This window comes from Micropterus salmoides, unplaced genomic scaffold (assembly GCF_014851395.1).
Source record: "Micropterus salmoides isolate LMB-PRFRI ecotype aquatic unplaced genomic scaffold, ASM1485139v1 Ms_hic_scaffold_10, whole genome shotgun sequence".
In the NCBI taxonomy this organism is placed as follows: Eukaryota; Metazoa; Chordata; class Actinopteri; order Centrarchiformes; family Centrarchidae; genus Micropterus; species Micropterus salmoides.
The window spans coordinates 30,042,421-30,062,267 of NW_024040041.1; the positions used below are offsets into that span (position 1 = coordinate 30,042,421).

Sequence of the window (19,847 nt, forward strand, 5' to 3'; positions counted from 1 at the left end):
AAGTAGGACAGCTCTCCGCGAGTAAACGGCAGGCGCTCTATTGAGAGTAACCATGGCAACGGCTTTCTGGAAACTCACAAACAGCGAGGATCGGTCTCTCTTCCAATCATCTGTACTGCGCGTTGCGTACAAAAAGTTCAAGACAATTCAACTTCGGCAGCGGGCGGGCATGTGCGTGAGGCGAGCACAACCGTGACAGTTTCACGGGAACACGCCCGCTTGTCGCTGCGCCTTGTGTTCGACCACTTCACCTCACTCTAACAGGGACACTTGCTACTGAACATAGACTGTTTATGCTGCTCCCTGATAAAAAAAAAAACGTTTCTGCTTATACTCGTTCAGAAAAACAACTGAAAAACTGGACTCTGATGGTAACTTGTTTTAATAAGCTAGATAAAAGGTAATGCCCGGGCAGTGGCAAATAGCTTTGGTTTAATATTTGATTTGATTACATTGATATTAAGTTGAGATTTACTTTTTTTAATTTAAATAAAAAAATTAAATAAAATTTAAATATTTAGAAATATTTTTTTGCTACTGTGCAAAGGGAATACTGCTGGTAAAAAGCACCTTATTTGCTTAAAGAGTTTGCAAAACTCTCTCTCTCTTGGATTTATTTGTACAGATTGTGAAGCCTCTTGAGGCATATTTGTGATATTGGTCAACATAAATAAAATTGACCTGACAAGATTTGTGTGCAGTTAGAAATTTGTGACAAAATAAATATACTGTGAATGCCAGTAAGTTTAGGTAGTGCAATAACAGACTGGTAATATTTCCTGGTGACAAGTGTCAAAGATCCCAATCTAAAGCAGGACTTCATGGTTTAATGTCACTTGCAAAAAAATGCAAAGGGTTAATGTAATGCAGCTACATTTACACTGCAACTGTACAAGATTTTGGATTGTTATTACACTGCGCTGAAAAGAGAGACATAAAGGTTAACAAGAATTTTCAAAAGTCAATGAATGATGGATGGCGTTTGAGTCTTTCAGTATGCGCCACATAAACAGTTGGAAGAAGAAGAAAGAACTTGTGAAGGGGTGCTTGTTCTAGGTAAAAAGGGGTGTTAAGTTTCTCTTTATTATTTAAAAAATTATACTGAAGGCATTATTATGACTTTCTTACAGACAGTAGAGAGATGACAAGATATGGGGAGGAGAGATGCAACAAAATCTCCCTGGACGTGAACGACGGACTAGTGTTGTAGTACTCGAGACCGGTCTTAAGACCACTTTTTGATGGTCTTGGTCTCGTCTGCTTGGACCCGGTCTTATCTCGGTCTCAGTCATTGAGGACTCGGGATTTTATTTCAAAACTAGTCAACCATAACTTTGGGAATATCAATAAATTGATTTTGCATGGTCTGATTTACTTGTACTAATCTTTGATTAGATATAAATTGTATTGCTTCAAATGCAACCAATAACCATAATTAAAAATGTGCTGTTACCGTTAACGACTGTCAGCCCTACCCGCGTTGGTCAGCACGGAAAAGGAGTGTTGAATAAAGATGCTTAAGTTGATTTCAGCTCTTAGTGTTTGTGCGTGGGTGTTTTAAAGGGAATGTAGATTTTTCAGATCAATCTGAGAAGTACCTATGATCTTGTTCCACATTTGTTTGTGTGTCATGTAACGTGGGGAACTGGTTGTTGGTCTCGCCATCCCTCGGTCTTGGTCTCGACTTGGTCTCTGCCTCTAAAAGTCTTGGTCTTGTCTCAGACTCATTAAATTCTTGACTTGGTCTCGGTTTGGCCGTCTTGACTACCAAGGATGTTGAAGTTCTTTAAAGAAGTTAATTATCATTATGACTTCAAATGTAGTTATTTTATTGGTTTATTCTTATTGTATTGTTTTGAGTTTAAAAAAAACAAACAAATGTAGTTAAATAAAAACTTGACATAATAATCCATCCATCCATCCATTGTCAACCACTTATCCTGCCTACAGGGTCACGAGGGGCTGGAGCCAATCCCAGCTAACGTCGGGCGAAAGGCGGGGTACACCCTGGAGAGGTCACTAATCCATTGCAGGGCCACACATAGACAACCAGTCACTTGACATAATAATAACATATGCAAATGCCTCTCTAGGCAAACAATAGAGAAGAAAACAAGTGAACGCCCTAAACAATACCACGCTCCTGGTCCCTAAGATTCATTTTGAACCTCCAGAACCAAGCCTGCCAGTGTTGTCACTTTACGTGCGGATCACTAGTGTCTCAGATATTCGAGGTGACACCCTTCAGGTCATTACCCGCTGTGTGCTGAAAAGAGAAGAATGGTTGAATGCATCATTCCTTATTAGTTTTGTCACAAATTACTTTGTAGTGCATTTATAGCAGTGACTGACAAAAATGGGTACAGATGGCCTGAGCCCCAACGCTGCCCTTCACACCACTTTCTATTTTAATTTCGGAACGATTAAAAAACAAAAAGTGACTGCAGTCAGGTGTTCTGGGTTGTAAAACGGTGTCACGCTAACCCAGGCTAATGGCTACTCTATTGAAAATCACAGCGTGTTACAGGCAGCACAGCAGCAGGCAGTCACACTATCACTCATGTTTGGTGCAAAGAAACAGGGCTCACTGGACAAGAAGGTGACTATAGTTGAGTGGCAACGAATGTGACAAGGCTAGAGCCGAGGGCAGGAGGCAGGGCCCCAACACACCAGCCAGCTGCTAACCCTGACATCAAACACACCACGTCCCCTCACAGGGCAACGCAGGTGACTGCAGGTGTATCCAGGGAGTGGTGAGTAACGGTCAGGAGGGGAGGTGGGGTCTTATGTCCACAGAGTGTTAAACAAAATACATCCTGAGACTCAGGATCACACAGAAAAATGACCAAATTGAGTATATGAAGGGATATTCCTCTCAGAGTTAGCAGTTTCCTCATTAAGAGAAAAGCAGCTATGATTGGCTTGAGTTCATCAGTCACGTTTTCACCATTTTTAGCAATAACTAAGAAGCTTTTACAGCCACCTCTCCAGCCTGCAGGGGACGAGTGTTTGATACTACAAAGGCAGAGCTAGAGTGGAGTTTTACTTTCAAGCTTGGTATTTGTAAAATGGATCCAATGTTGACACATTTATAGCCGCAATAAAATATCTGCAAACACACCTTTGACTGTCTTAACATTTAATTTAAAGGCGCAGTTTGTAAACACATGTAAACGGGGGAGTACTGTACGATACTGCAGCCACTTGCTACAGAGCGTTAAAGTGCTTTTGAGAGCAGAACACCACTTTGCAGCAAAGAACTCGTAGCTGCCTAAAAAAAACACACTTGCATATATCTGAAGGGAAACAGTGTCTTAACCATAGACTGTATAAAAGAAGTGGACGCAGTCATAGACATGAAACTAGTGATTGAGACCATAAACTCATTATGAAAGTGTTCACTGAGGTAAGAAATCAGCTGAGAAGTAGGGTCATTTCACCATTATTTGTAATGGAACCGGACTTCTTTTTGCAACCAGAAGAGTCGCCCCCTGCAGGCCGTTCGATAGAATACAGGTTTAAGGGAGTCCTACATTGGATTCACGTTTCAGACCTGAAAATGCCGCTTGGTCTTAACAGCATAATATTTTCTTTTGTCCTCCAGCAGCAGCTCATCCAGAAACACTCCAACAATCTCTCACTCAAACTGTCTTTCCACTCTTTTTATCATTAAAAGGGTGTTATTTTCTTAATTTTGGTGACCAAATCTATCTCCTGTGATTTCACCGTACACACAAATGTAGTTGTTTCTGAACTCAGCCATCGCTACAACATATGCCAAGGTCAAAGTCACATGATCTGATGATTTATCTAAATAATGTGAACCTTTATGTGGAGAACTATGTGCACACAACTATGATGAGTGCAGTAGGTAAAAGGTAAGCAGGAAAACTGTCTGTTAAATCTGATAAATGCTTATGTTACATTTTTGGTAGTTATTTTACGGCCCGCTTTCGTTTCCTCTTCCAAAGAAATTATTTTGATCATCTGACTGCTCTTAAATCACCTGACCTCTGACGTCTTTCCACCAGATGTCATCAGTGAACTCTGTGAATACAATGTTTTAATTATTAATAGGAACGATGGCCAGTTGTGATGGCATGTTGTAATAAATTGGAATAATGCTTTAACTCTGCTATAGAACTGCTGTGTATCACCAACATGTCTTTTGTGTTGTTATAAAGTTGAAGTCTACTATTTTCAGTGAATGCCTACATTTCACCAGAAACTCAGAGGGGGTTGCTAGATATAGTGCTTCAGGGGTGTGTATGTTATTGAGGGAAATGTTGGGCTTGGCTAAATAACTGTCTCCTTTTTTTTAAATGTTATTTTTGTTAGTAATGTTTTCCATTATTAGCACGTCATGTCTAAGCCTGTTCAATCCCATCTAATGTAGACCAAGAAAGACAATACCACAGTGTTTTTCGTTGGCTTTTGTTAAAACTGAATTTTTTTTATGATTTAAAACTTCATTCAAAATCTAATTTTATTGGCTGTTGGCTCATGTTATTGATCAAACACATAGGAGGAAACACAGAGCTTTGACTGGAGCCATTTAAAATCATTAGCCAGTGTTGTTAGGAGCCCTGCACAGCGACACCACCAATCAAATACATAACATGCCTGGGGAAGGTGAAGAAAGATGAAGAGGAGTGAAAGGTGCAGCCTGCGTTATTTAGCCATCCAGACAGTGGACAGTGTGCGGATGCTGCTGTGATTGTGTGTTGTTTTTGCGAACGAGCGCGCGCCTGTGCGGGGGTGGCGGGAGCGCCATGATTCAGTAGTGTTGTGATTTTAACAGCGGGTCCAGGACGGGTGGTTTATTTTCGCCCGTCACCAGGTGAGTGACGGTCCAATCAGGCTCGGGACGGGCTGTCAAGCCTGTCAGGCTGAGGAATGAGAGGGGATGGGAATCAAAGACACAGAGCAGGACCGAACCATGATGGACAGACCTGAGCACAGCAGCCACACAGGCGAGAGCAGGAGGGAGCGAGGGATGAAAGAAACATAGGGAGACACAGAGAAAATGGAAATACGTGTCGGTTGAAAAAGAGAGGTAGAACCAAACAGAATTAGAAAAGGGGAGAACGGTAAAAGGCATAAAAAAAAATCAAAATCTTCAACATATCGGTAAACGGAATAATTACTGTTAGCGAAGAAATACTGTAGGATTAGTTTATTCTTACCAATCCAGCGCATGACGGAAGTGAGAATCTGAAGATATTTGGTCTTCTGGGCGTTGAAGAAGGTGAAAGGCCCCAACAGAACAGTGAACACGCTCTGCAGGAAGGGACAGAGAGAAAGGGTTGATTACTCATGTATAAGACAAAATAACATCCTTACTTGCTCAAGATTAGGCAAAAAACAAAACAAAAAGAAGTTTCTAAAAACTCTTTAATTTAACTCTTTAATTGTCAGAAAGGAATGACAGGAATCAAACTCATGGTCTTGTGAAAGCAGACTTTAAGCGAGGACCTTCCTTTACTTTCCAATAATAAGAGCAGGCAAATAGTGAGAAATCAAAAGGAACAGCAGTAAAATGTCACCATGAATGAGGCCGTAAATGTCAGAGCACGGCAGTGAGTACATTTGATTTACAGGAGATGAATATTATGGGCATCTGTGCAACCCTACCTTTGATCTATTTCAAATGTTTAATCAACTGATCCTGTATTTTGCTGTTACATGATTTTAATTACCACAGAGAACAGATGATTCATCAGGTTGTTCACTGACAGAAAATTTACTTTATCAATCAATTAATCCTGCTTCTTAAATGTGAGACTGTGCTGCTTTTCACTGTAAGTTATTTGAAGACTTCACCTCTAGGAAATTGTGATTGGCATTTTTTACTATTCTTTTTACACCGGTAAAGGTTAGAAGTAACCCTCCCTGCCTTCAACATCATGGCCCAATCCCATGTTTGTGTGTTTGCTTGCTTGTTTATTTTAGCTTGCACCTCTGTATTTGACTTGCGGTTGTGATAATTCCCTGATCTACAATTTTGAAATACCACTGGAGACGTATCATTCTTCCAACTGCTGTCAAAATCCCATCAGCTCTCTCAAAGATAGACGAACAGAGAAACAGGTGGACTGATCCATAGTCCACCAAAAATTTCAAATCCTCTCAGGCCAGGACTCTGATTGCCTATCTGATACTTTTCTTTATCAAGAGCTGCAATCAGACGCAGTGGCTCAGCTACTGCAGCTCCAATTCCATCAGTTCCCCTCACTCCTGCAAACGTATTCCTTTCATCCATTTCTTCCCTCTATTCCCATTCTCTGACGCTCTCAGGTCTGACTGCACAGTTTGAGTGGCATGTGATCTCAGAGGGAGTCACTTGTGTGCCATTTCATCTGAAGAGCAGCAGCCTGCAGGGTTTCAGGGATCTCACCCTCCCATTCAGACTCACACTTACATACACATCTCTGTGAGGACCCAGAATAAGACTCAGTTTAGTGTTGGACATGTAGAAAAAATTAGTCGACATAAGGACTCAAACTATTTAATTTTGTTTTGTGTGTCCAGAGAGATTTTGCCATTAATTTGGTACGTGTCTTCCATGTAATAGCTTCATCTAGCACCATTAGGGTCCTATGATTTCCGCAATGTTGTAAACGCGGACGGAATCTCGGGATTTGATAATAAAAATGGAATCAGCTGTTAAACGCAGAATATCGCAGCAACATCTGCCAGCATGTGGTTGCAATTTATATAAATGGGGGTCTTCCATAGCATTATAAGCATGTTTTTCACTGCACTTTAGGCAAACAAACAGAAAGTACACTGCTATATTTTGGTTTAATCTACAAACACCAACTGTCTCTTTCCTCTGCTCCCTGTGTTTCACCTAGAGCGGACACACACACCAAAATCAGCTTGCTAGCTCGAGCTCAACACAAACTCCCAAAAGTGCAAAAGTGGAGATTCTGAAAAAATAATGTCAAGCAGCATATGGAGGCTACAGAAGATCCGTGGAAAGAAATTATCTGTAGTCAAGTAATAACATAAAAGGGGATAATTCACAGTAAAAGCATTGCATTAATACATTTATTGTGAATTGTGCCCATAAATAATTGTACATAGGCCTACATTTCATCATTTGTATATGAATTTTTGGTTTGATGCATCATATTCATTGATATTGATTACATTTTTAATATTTTCTTATTGAGTTGTTTAAATTTTATTCATCCACCACATGATCACACACTCTTTCTGTTGACAAAATGTGCTTAGATTGTAAAACAAAAAAATCTGGAAAAAAAATTAAATGAATTTCATAGGGCCCTACACTATAATCAGGTTGAAATTTCACTTTTTCCAAAACTTTGGTTTGTGACCAGATACCTGCATTTCTAATGACATTCCCATCAGCCTCAGCTGCACTTTGTGTTTAGTGCTAACTAACCAATGTTAGCATGCTAACACATTAAAATAAAATGTTGAACATGGTAAACATGACCCCTCTAAACATCAGCATGTTCGTATCATCATCACGGTCATAAGTGTATCAAATATTTCAAATCTGTTCCTTAGTAAACTTCAGTCAGGAGTCAAAGGGATTGCTGAACCAAACCATCCACGACTTCTGAAACCTTGACTGAGAAGTTTGAAGGCAGAAGTTTCCACTCGCACTTAATCGATTAATGATATTTTAAGTAAACTTGAACATAAACTTTGGCTAAACATTAATGTAAGTTGTTTGTACATATGTGGACGTATGACTCAGAACTGAGGTCCAGGGAGCAAAGATCGGGGGAGCCGTTTGGAACACTTATTAATTTCTGCTGTAAATTAGTAAAACAGGGGTGGTGCAAAATGATGATTTATGTGTATCTGAAAGTGTCCAACAGTTTTTGCCATGTTTGAACTAATGAATGAGGGAACAAGGGAGCGATTTCGGACACAGCAACACACAGCAAATATTTCCAGATGGACAGATGGACAGCTGGGGTATCTGTGGGTGGGAGAGGAACAAAATAATAGACTTTTAATTCTGCTGAATAATGATGATGCCTATGTGTCTATATATTAAAGTATTACCAGCTGTCTTCTTGGCAATGTGCAGCCTAAGCTCAAGCCAAAGCATAAATCTGCAACACCTATCGGAGGTAATGAATGAACCATTATGAAGAGAGATGGGTCTGAAGAAGAGAGTGAAATTAATGGCAGCTGGCTGACGGACGAAGGTGTTTTAGCCATGAATGTTGCAGCATAGTCGGCCCTTTCCAAGCACATTTGGTTGGTTACTCTCTTAAGATCACTTTGTAAACTACAGCATGACATCAACCCGGGCCAAAGTTTAGATATATTTCAGTTTATAACATATTTGTCATTCTTAATGAAAACTCACTGAGTACTTGAAGTACTGAGTGAATAAATTTGACTTCTACAACTAAAGATCAGCTTGGCATTTTGAGAGCATTGAGGAGTCTGAAGAAGCTGTCCTCTTGATATAAACTGTGTACATAAGTAGACAGGAAGTTGACCAAACGCGTAAAATACTGAGCTCCAATATTATCTACTGTAAGGGACTGGACATGTTTTTAGCATTATATAGTGACTTTTTGGCAAAATGGTAAGACAGATAGAGACAAACATACAAGTTTCTGGTGAATTCAGTCTGACGCTTAACTCACAATCACACACGCAGGCACACTTCCTCACACGGTCCGTTCGTAGCATTTCGCACAGCCGATACATTGGCTGTTTGGGAAGAATTAACACAGACTGCACAAAATGTTCCAGCAGTCAAATTTGCGTGAATGATGTGAGGTAAAAATGTGCTTCCCTTTCTGTCTGAATATACCTTTAGGCCCTCAGTTTGGATAAGAAGAAACTTCATTGGTCATAGCCCATTTCTAAAGCTTTTAACATTGTTACATATCAGCTTAATTGCAGAACTTAGTGCTGGGTCTGATCCAGCCTGGTGAGGCACAGATAGTTAATATCCCTGAGGGTGGTATATATGGCACACAGCTGATGAATTTCTGGACCGCCCATAAAACCCCATGCCAAACAACGGCCTGAGGACACTGGACTGCTCAACTGCATCTCAACAACAAGAACACAACAACGCTCAAAACATAAATAACTGCAACAACTCCTCCATAGACAAAGCTCCAATTGCACCAATTAGATCAGAACAAAGCCATTAATGTGGCTACTGGGGATGTGCCAAATTATTTTATTATTTATCTATCCATATTTTGGTAGATAAATGACCAAACATTTCAGATCATGTCCTGCTGTCTTTTTAATGTCTCTCAAAAGAGCAAGTGTTTCTTTGCACAGATGTTCAGCAACAACACAAGAGAAAATTCGATCACAGAAAAGGTAAGCGAAAGAGATTTATTTCTCTACAGAAGCCTCAACAGATCAGTCTGCATGCAGCCACGAGTCACGCTGTTTTTTTTGAGGAATGGTAACCCAAATAGGAGCAGATTCAACAGCTTTTACACAAAAAAGAAAAGTACTACATTTTATCATACGGTAATTCTTAAAATGGCACTGATGAATGCTGGTTAATGATGGCTAACACAGCACCTATCCAGGACAAATCTTACAGGATTTCTGTCTTTCATTTCCATAATTGTGGTTTTCGTGCATTTTGTCCAATTCAGTCCATTCATTGTTATGTTGATTTCTAAAACCTTGGCTTTCTTAAATTAGGCTGAATTATGGCTGGCACTGATTCTAGGTTAAACCTGACTAGACAGTGAGGACATAAACTAAATATCAGAAGTACAGTATTTACTCCCACATCCCAAACAGAAAAGGTTGTGTTGACTTTGGTAGAAATTAGTACCCAAAGGCACTAGACCTGCACAGGACAGGACAGAGAACATGACAGTGTTTTAGAGAGGGAGCATGGGAATGGAAAAGAAGCAGGGGAAGTGTGAGTGGGCGAGTGTAAAGGCATCAGATGCCATGTGCTGTAGGGTGACTCAGACCCAGAGAGTTGGCATGACCATACCAGAGTAGAGAGACAGACGGACAGGGTCACTAGAGGCACGGCCAGCAGGAGATCACACTTCACCATTCCACCTTAAATAAGCAGTTCTATTGTGCACTTTCAGTATGATCTGGCTGTGAGGGATGAAGCAGGAAGCACACAACGGGAGGGTCTAGTCCAGATTAGACTACAATCTGCTAAAGCTAGGTGAACTTCACGATGCATACAATCAAACAAAAATAGCCTTCTATTAGACATTAGGACCAGACACTTTTGCATGAGCACCCACAGTCTGCTAATAAAAAGAAATGTATAGTGTCAGGTCATCTCCATTTCTGGTCTTTTCCAGCTACCGTAATGGATGTGAAAAGGGTCAGTGCTGTTGGTGCTCTATGACCCACTGTCTTGTGATTATTTGGCAGAAAACATACTGCCTGGTGAGTCTGGGCTGTGGACACTATCTCTACAGGTGCTACGACTGAGGAATCAAACGGCAAATAATATTAAAAAGGGTATTAGCAGTAGGTATCATTAGTTGGGGTATTTTGACACGAGATTGCATGAGGTACTTCTCTATAGTCAGTGTATTACCTACAGTAGATGGAGGCCAGCTCGCCCCCAGTTTGGAGAAGCAGACAGGATTCCTGGCCGGGAAGCTAAGCAATGCGCTGCTGTGGACGGGGACAGCAGAAAAACATTATAGCCACGTAAAAAAGGCCAATCTCAAAAAAATCAATATGAGTTAAGTTAAGTATATTCATATTTTCACCGCTTTACCTTGCTGTCAGACAGCCCTTTTCTTTGGCACCACCCACTGCCCCCATACACAGCAGTGCTTTCCTTAGCTTTAACGCATGTAGATTTCCTCTTCTTAAGAAAACATGGGTAACTACAATATATTTATTCTTAACTTATATATTTATCCTACACTGTGTGGCGGAGCAAAGTGGCACATAATGTTAGTGTTGAGCTTCACATGATTGCCTTTATACATGCTGCTGTAAAACAGAGGCAAAGTGTTGTGCACTTCATACTTCCGGATGTGTGAAATGACTGAACAACACATTCACACATCTTCATGTGCCAAATATAAAAATGAAGCTGCAGGAAGAATCAAACTTATCGAAAGAAATACTTTTGCTAGATCCACTAAATCTATGCTCGGCAGCGTCATATTTTTAAAAGTAGTAGCCTAATTATATCAACATGAGCACAATAACAGTAGAAGATTAGAGGCAGTATCAATGGTCTGCCTTAGCTGGGAATATGCAGCAGTGTCAGCTAGAGAAATATAAGTGCCAGACAACAAGAGGAGAAGAGATGAATATAACTAGAATTTCACAACATGGACAGATTGAATGACATTTGGTTCCAATGCATTTATTCATTTAATACTTTGCTCAGGCTGTTGAAGCAATTTCATTTCATTCTTGCTCCGAAGGCAGACATACAGAATTTTTGATCTGCATTTTTTCTTCCTTGCTACGGAAACTGCTTACGTTTCATGCTCAGTTTAATAAATGTCTCAATAAACAAAAACAAATTCTGTCAGGAGAAAAGTGGCATGAATCAATTTTGGCGACATCCAACACCCCCTTCCCCCCATTCCCTCCTCTTCGGCGAGCTGATGGGTTTCGCTCACTCATCAACTATGAGCATTTCACTTTTGACGACAAAGACATTCTTAAAAATCGACCAGTTCTCCTCCTCAGTATGAGACAACACTTTTAGCAACAACCACCTGGCTCACTCCAATCACACACTTCAATGAATCACAATAAACTGTGAGTCTGAGATGAGAAACTGCAAAAGGTGACAAAGGCAATGACGGATACAAACCAAACAGTCTATGATACAAACATTGAGATCTGTCCTATTACCTCTAAAGACCGAAGGTGCATCAGCAAATACTGAGAAAAAGATTCTTGCATAGGCTGCGTAGCATGTAAGGTCATAATCATCCCTTTGCAGAAAACATGAGAAGGAGATGAGGTCATATTATATCTGGATCTCTGTTTAAACTGTAATATAATATGGAACCATTAAAAAGTATAAATGCACAAACATTAGACGGTCTAATTGGGATTCCTGAAATGGACTTTCACATTGTGAAATAAATGAGTGAGTCTAAGGAGACACATCATTAAACTAAATGAAGAAGAATAGGCAAGCCCTGTAATCACAATGTACAAAGTTGTTTTAGTTCTAAAAATGTCCAACACCTACCAGAAGGAAAGAATAGCTCAACAAAATCCAAGGTCTATCTACTGACTCGCTGTTGAAATAAATAATTGAAACTTCACTGGTCTGACAAAAGAGCTGCAGCCTGAAAGATGATCCTTTTATTTTGTGTTTTTCAAAACTCTTTGCTAAAATGAGCAGTTCAGGTAAACAAATCTTTTTAGTCGTTAACATCCATCACTCAGACAGAAACACTTCTACGGCTGAACTCCAGTAATTGCTATCTCTTGGGAACTACTTTTTAAAAGCCTTTCACAAACATGTGTTTCATCTTTACGCACCTTTGGTTGTTTGTGGTAACACCAACGTTAATTTCATACTAAGAAGTCAGTTTAGGGTCCAGAACTTCTACTGAGTGTGGACAAGTGTTGGGCAAGTTACTTCCAAAATATAACACATTATAGATTACTAGTTACTGTCATTTGAGAGTAATTACTTATATTACAATATTACTGTCTGTTACTTTTGAGTTACTTTCACTATTATTTAATGGGCGCATTATTATGATAGTATGATGTGCTTCATAGGTGGGTTCTATTGATGTGAGTTATATCCGGGGATCAGGTGGGTCTTTGTCATAAAAATTAACCTGATTAATATGGGGGCATCAGACAGGATCAGTTAGGATGACCTGAAAGCAGCCTTTCTAATTATGAAAGTAAAGCGTTATAATAAAATACACAGCCTATAGAAATTTATTTACGCATGATTCATCAGGCGAGCTCCACCGTAGTTTGCACCCTGCCAACAATCTTGACCATCGAATTCCCTCAACAGGAAATAACGTTATTCTTTTACTCACTGATTTGTTTTTCCTGCTGCCGAAATGTTGGTGAATTATTAACAAAACATCACTTAATTTCAGGTTACAATGTATTGTAACGCACGTTACTGAGACTGTAACAGGTTTATCATTACAGATTTTTTTAGTAATTCGTTATATAACTGCGTTACAGCAAAAAGCAATACATTACGTATAGGGCTGGCACGATAACCGCAAAAATTGAAATACCGCGCTATTGGTCAAGCCAACCGCGGAGGATGGCAACAACCGCAATGTTCATACTTAACACTTCAGGGCGTGTTCAATTAATAAATATATGCTTCAAAAGTTCCACAACCGTAACGAGCTCTGTAACGGATCAAGGATGGACTTGGAAGCTGTAAGTGTCATCGTGTTTTGTGTTGTTTTACAGTGTATTTTAAAGGTTAGCTAACTTAGCGTTAGCATAATGTGGCTAGCAGGCTCGGCGATGTTGGACTAACGTTGTGATCCTGAGGGACAGTCAAGACAAACTGAACACTAAGCCTCATTTGAAGCTCACTAACTAACGAGCGTAGTTTGTTGGAAGCCTGCAGCTGTTTTTCATGCTGCTTTCTGTTGAAATTTAGTTATAATGTTACTACAGCGCACTGGTTAGTTGCGGACAGCCATTCGGCTACGCACCGTGGCGCGCGTGTGCATTGCTGCGGTATGTAAATTGACTTGATATACGTGCCCTGAGGGTAATCATATAGCTACGCGTAAAAAAGACACGGTCAAACTACAAAAAGGAGTTTGCTTGGCAATGTTATTGACTAGCACCCAGCAGCTAGCTTGTTCCAAGCATAAAGCTACTGTTAGTGTTAGCGGCGCGCTGTGCAGTGAGGTTGACAGACACTCCTCCAAATTACTTCACTGATGAAAGATGCGATAATACCGGGTCCTAACATATTGCCACGGTGGAAATTACTTCACCGCAACAGCCCTAATTACGTATACTGTGTTACTTTTGTAACTCGGCAGCTTCCAGGTGTGATTGTAGGGGATGCTGTTTCAGAAAGAGAGCATCACTTTCAGGAAATTACAACATTAAAAAGGTAACAGGACCGTCCTCGTGGCCTACGGGTTTAGGACGTAATTGCAACAACTCTAGTTTGACTCTGGCCAGGGACTTTGCCTTTGATGTCATCCCCAGTCTCTCCCCCTTCATTTCCTACCCACGCTCTACTGTCCACAAAATACTTTTCTCAAAGTTTTCCAGCGCTCTCTGTGACGCTGTAAAGTTATAATTTGGGAGTAAGAGATTAATGGGGCTTAGATATGGTGAATGATCTCAATAATGGTGAAAACCCGTCACCAACTGGCAACCCGGGCTGTAGCTGTCAATCACAAAGTCTATAAAGACAAGTGTTTTGGATTTGTGCGGATGAGAGGCTGCAGAGAGTATGGAAAGGCAATTAATTGGCATTAGATTGCGTCACTCAGCGCTCACGAGCCAATCCAATAGTCTCATTAATCACCACATGCAAGCAATTCTCCTGAGCCACGTGTTGCGTAGGTTCTTCATCCATCACAGTTGCGCTCCATAAGTCCCTGACCGGCCACTCCATTTAAGTAATTAATCAACATATTTTGTTGTTCCTTTCTGTTGGGTCGGCCAAATACTGTGATGGCGCAGATGTTCTCAAGCTCTTGGACGTCACTGTAGTAGAATTTATATCCAAGAGAGCCATATGACCGCTTTGTTCATGACTGCCAAGCTGTCAGGCACTGGACAATTGTGAAATCACTGGTAAAATATTTTGTCTGATGAGGCCCAGAGGATGAGCAGATATCACGCTAGGGAGAAGGTCCAGCAATGAAAATCGTTAAGTGCCCTGGTGGTTCCATGTGGTGGTCCAGCCTGGATGCTGATAATCCGCCCACCATCAAACAGAGAAAGGATTATGATTCCCACTCCCCATAGTCCCAAGATCCCCTTGCCATTTGGGTCTGATGTTAATCTTTATTCCAAACAGATTTCAAACTTTAAAAAAATGGTACTGCAGGTCATTACTTATTACATTTTTCTTCATTAGTGAGCGGTAGTAGTGATTTTTGGTCATTTCCATTGTCAGAGCTTTGGAAAGAAAAGGAATACAAAACTTTTAAGTAATTATTCTGCTAATTAAGAAAAGCAAAGGATAGCTGGATGTGATTAAAGGGTAAGCTCATGTTGATATATTAGGGTTTCTTCGAGGACAAATCAACTTTAACTCGATGCAGACTGTTGGATTGTATCCAGCTGGTGTTTATCAAACTAACTTCAACCTGCAGCTCTGCTGTGAGATCTTTTTCAAACATCCCTGTTTATGACTGATTGAGCTGTTTCCTCTATAGTTCCCAACATTTCCCAGCTTTCTTTTCCTCAGACATTGTAGCCCCGAGTAATGAACGCAAAGTGAATGTGTTATGTGATTAATCAATCATTGTCACGTGTTGCGCTGCATCAGACAATCGCAACTCATTATCTGCCTTGATCATTAATATGTGGCCTTCTCTTTGTAGCAACTTATCTCGTTTTCCCTGAAGCCTAATACTATATTTCACAAATATAGGGTATTGTTGAGAGGCACTCTTTATTTCAGTTGAGGCAGCACAACTCCACTTCGATACATTGGAGGAAATCCTGTATTTCTCCATTTCAATCATCTACCTGACTGTGATTGATAATATACCTCAAATGCCACATGAAAACTCTCGCCCTCTTCTATAAGCTACAAAAACTACATAAATGTCAGCTGTAATTATTTACAAGATGCATTTCACAACAGAACCATATGTAGTTGCAATGCAGACTCAAATTGAAACACAGATCTTGGCTGCCTCCTCTCCAGCAACTGCAATAATTGAAGACCTCTACAACTGCCCGCATCATTTAACTTTAATTAAGAACTTGAGTTGAGACCTTGAATGTGTAAAATATAAAATCACGCAATCTAATACTTCTTTCAACTTACAGACAGTCTGACAGAAATTAAGACATCGCTCACGTTCGCAGCGGGAATGATCCACAATTTGCTTTTCTTTTCATCAGAAGTGCTTAAAATGAATCAGCAGAGAGAAGTTAGCCAAGTATTCATTACACATTTAAATGGCTCACAGCCCTACAATATTTTACAATAATATATATTCACGACAAAGTCAGTAATTAATTATTTCAATTTCCGGACAATATTTAATCTAAATGATGCAAAACAAAATAAAACTCTCTGTGATTGCATGATGCAAAGAAAATCACCACTTCAACCACATCATACAATGCAATGGAATATTGGATATTATGGGGCAATTCATTGTCTTGGTTGTGACATGTATGATAAAAGACTTCAGGGTAGCCTGACCATGATGGTATAGAATATAAATGGCATAAAATAGGCCATAAAAGCCCAGGAGATAGGTACAAACCCTTATGATAGCAATAACAAGTCAACTGATTCACTGAACACACAGGCAGCAGGGAGGAAAGGGAAGTAAGACAGACATTAACATGATTGGGGGGTGAGCAGAGACGGTGCCTGGGAGGCAACACTATGCTGTTAAAACCATGTTGGAACTATACGTATGTCAGGATGAAAGAGAGTCTACCTTCAGAGTCATTAATCACCAGCAAACATCTCCTCCAAGCAGACACAATTAACATAACTAGATAAAATAAAAGTATGGATTAATAAAATGATCTGACTAGTCATATTTCAAGATCAATTAATGACACCATGGTTCAATCCAGCTTTAGATGTCCTCTATCAAGACAAAGTGAATTATTGGTAGTTAACCCTGCATTGGAATGTCAGCATTAAGCAGCATCTTTAAGCAAGCTACTGTGTTTGCACAACTGTAATTAATAACAATTAATAACAATATGAGTGCACTTTGGCAAAGAAATCATTACTTAATGAAGCAGTAAGTCAACAAAACACATCAAGCTTCTCAAATGTGTTTCTGTTTCATATCATCGTGAACTGAATATCTTTAGTTTACTCACTGTTATTCATTTCAAGCATTGTGAAGAAGTCACCCTTGGCTCTGAGATTATAATGGGTATTTTTCTCTATTTTCTGACATTCATATTTTTTAAAAAAAAGTCTTTAATTATTAGTGTCTGGCAGACATGTGAATGAAAAAACAGGCAAACTTGACAGCAATTAAGGTACACTGTTTAAACATTTATTTGAGTCAGTGTAATGAGGACAAGTTCATTTGTAGGTGCATCTGGTGAAAGAATCCAGACATGATGTGTCTTTAACACTATAAACATTGTGATTGATGCTGTGTGCACATAAAGTGTGCCAGAACTCAAGGGACTGTAAAATCACATTACAGTAGAAAAAAACCTCATCTGTGAGTCAGTGCTGGCATGCCTCAATTCATTTTCTAGAAACTGGCTGTTTATTGCAGTTTATAAACCTTTTGGGGGGAATATTTGCTATAAACACGTCCACATTTGGGTTTCTGGGTTATTACCAGCCACATTCCAGGAAAGTCAAAGTCACCAGCAAGAATGGAGGACAAAGAGAAGAAAACAAATGACCATTTAATCAACATTTTCAACAAACATCTTGAAAAACACAGTGGAAAATTGTTTTTCCCTTGCAAATTGCCTGCATTTGCTTCTCTAAGGCCCCATCCACACTACTGTGTTTTCGTTTTAAAACGGAGACCTTTCGCTATGTTTGCACCTCCCGTCCAGACAAAACAGCAAAAATAAAGACCTCAAATGGAGAAGTTTGAAAACGCTGCCGACCCCGTTTTTCGTTTTGAAACTCCGGAGAGCTTTTTAGTGAAGAGAACAACGACTTTAGAAATGATGATGAAGACGCTCACATTTGGCTCTCTGTTTGGGTCTCATAAGTAGAAATACGATGCTACTGACAGAGTTTTTGATTTGGTTATTTTATTAAAATATTTTGTACTGTGCAAATAACACGACCACTAGATGTGCATTTTCTTTTTAGTGGTTTTAGTATAGACAGAGATCAACTCTGATATGCAGTTAAAACGCTGGTGTGGACGGAGATCGTATTCGTTTTAATCCTCGTTATTAAACTAAAACGGAGTAGTGTGAATGGGGCCTTAGTGTCTATGCAGGCTCTAAAGCTGATGGGTAAAAGACATTTGTCTAAAAAAAATTTAAATTCCATTATAAGAATCATTAATGATAGATTTAGGGTCAATTTCATGTTAATTTCTGTGTATGCATGCATATTTCTGTGTTTTATGACACAGACATAAAGACTGTATAATTGAGGGCTTATCGGCCGCCAACAGAAGCCTCTCCATCCATCTCTTATGTGACCGTCTGTGTCAGCTCTGGACGCTGCTCCCACCCCTCTGGGTCTTTGGGTCACCACCACAAAGCAACATAAAGTCAACTTACACAAAGACTTAACAACACACATACAAAAAAAGAAAAACCAATACACCAACACACATATATAGATTAATAAATAATGCTGTCCCTCTCCAAAAATGCCTTGCATACAGAGCAGACTTCAGGAAACCCGTGAACCAGGCTGTGGATGGACTGCCAAGCCAAGAGCAAGACAATTCAAATCACTGGAAGTCCTTCAGCCAGTTTGCCCAATAAAAAAAGCACATAAAATATATTGTTCTTCAATTTTAGACTATTTCTCTTTTTTTCTCAAAACAAAACAAGATAGGATAGGTAGATAAAGATAAGATAGTTGGAATGTAATTTAACAGAATTTAACACCGTAGTAAACTGCAGGTACAGCACCTCAACCAGACCACACAGCATAGTATAAAGCAAATTTGGAGCTTATTATTTATTACGGGCAGATATCTCCTGCAACACTATCTCTCCTCCTCAGGAATTGTCTTTTAAATGTTATGTTTACCTTGCTGAGACCCTGGCTCATACAGGTCTTGATACTGTTATACATTAACAAGTGCCATAGATGATGGAAAACAGGACGTTTGCTGTCACAGAACGTCTTATCCATCTGTGCTGATGCGTGTCTCGCTGGCACTGGTGTGTGGGCTTGCGTAGATAATAATAGGAAAGTCTGTTTAGACACATGTCGTACGCTGCCAGTGTGTTTTGGCCTTGAGTGTAAGTGAGTAAATATAAGTGAGTCACACATTCACTCACTCGCAGTTTCTCCTCACAGAAGCCAGTAGGAGGGAAGACAATGTCTCAGTTATTCTGGAACGAGGATCATTAACTCACTTTGTCAGTCAATACAGCTGTCGAGCAATTGGCATCACGCATGGCACTGTGCGTCATCGTTATCACACTTGGACTTGTGAAGAGCAGCTTAGTGTAGCAGAAAGTAAATCACATTACTATGATTATTATCAAGACCACTGTCAAATGTGGGTGTGCATATTTGTTGTTTTTGCCGTTTCTTACAAATAAACATGAACAGATCTACACAACACGTCTGGAATGAAATGTAATTTCAACACCACCAACAACCCTACGGCGAGGTTTTTGACTACAAGTAATCCTACATACGCAGAACACAATGCATCTACAATTTATTTAAGTACAGATGAAAAAACTAGTAATAAAAACTGACAACAGTAACTGGAAATAGGCACAAAAAATGCTAATATCTACCAGACCAGATTTGAAAAGTCCCATAAGACCATCTATAGACAAACTCTCGAAGCACCTTTCATCTCATTTGCAGTCTGTGAAAACGAACCGCATCCAACGCAGTAGCCTATACTGTTAATTAGGTATGTGGCCCTGGAGACTGCCATGTCTTCACACGATTTAAGATAGGACTCTAATGAGGGGAAGGAGGACAACTCAGACAAAAGGAGGGGAGGTGGAAGGATAAAGTGAGGGCGGAGATGCAAGGCGAATGCATTTTG

At 39.8% G+C, this 19,847-nt stretch overlaps 1 protein-coding gene across 1 annotated transcript in view; it reads right to left on the bottom strand.

Moving 5' to 3' along the window:
• The window catches only part of tmem104 (transmembrane protein 104), a 64,988-nt gene that overhangs the window by 13,580 nt on the left and 31,561 nt on the right, over positions 1-19,847 (bottom strand). Inside the window, exon 9 of the mRNA XM_038707544.1 lies at positions 5,187-5,280. Within this exon, the coding sequence (XP_038563472.1) occupies positions 5,187-5,280 (94 nt within the window). The remainder of the gene's footprint in view (positions 1-5,186; positions 5,281-19,847) is intronic.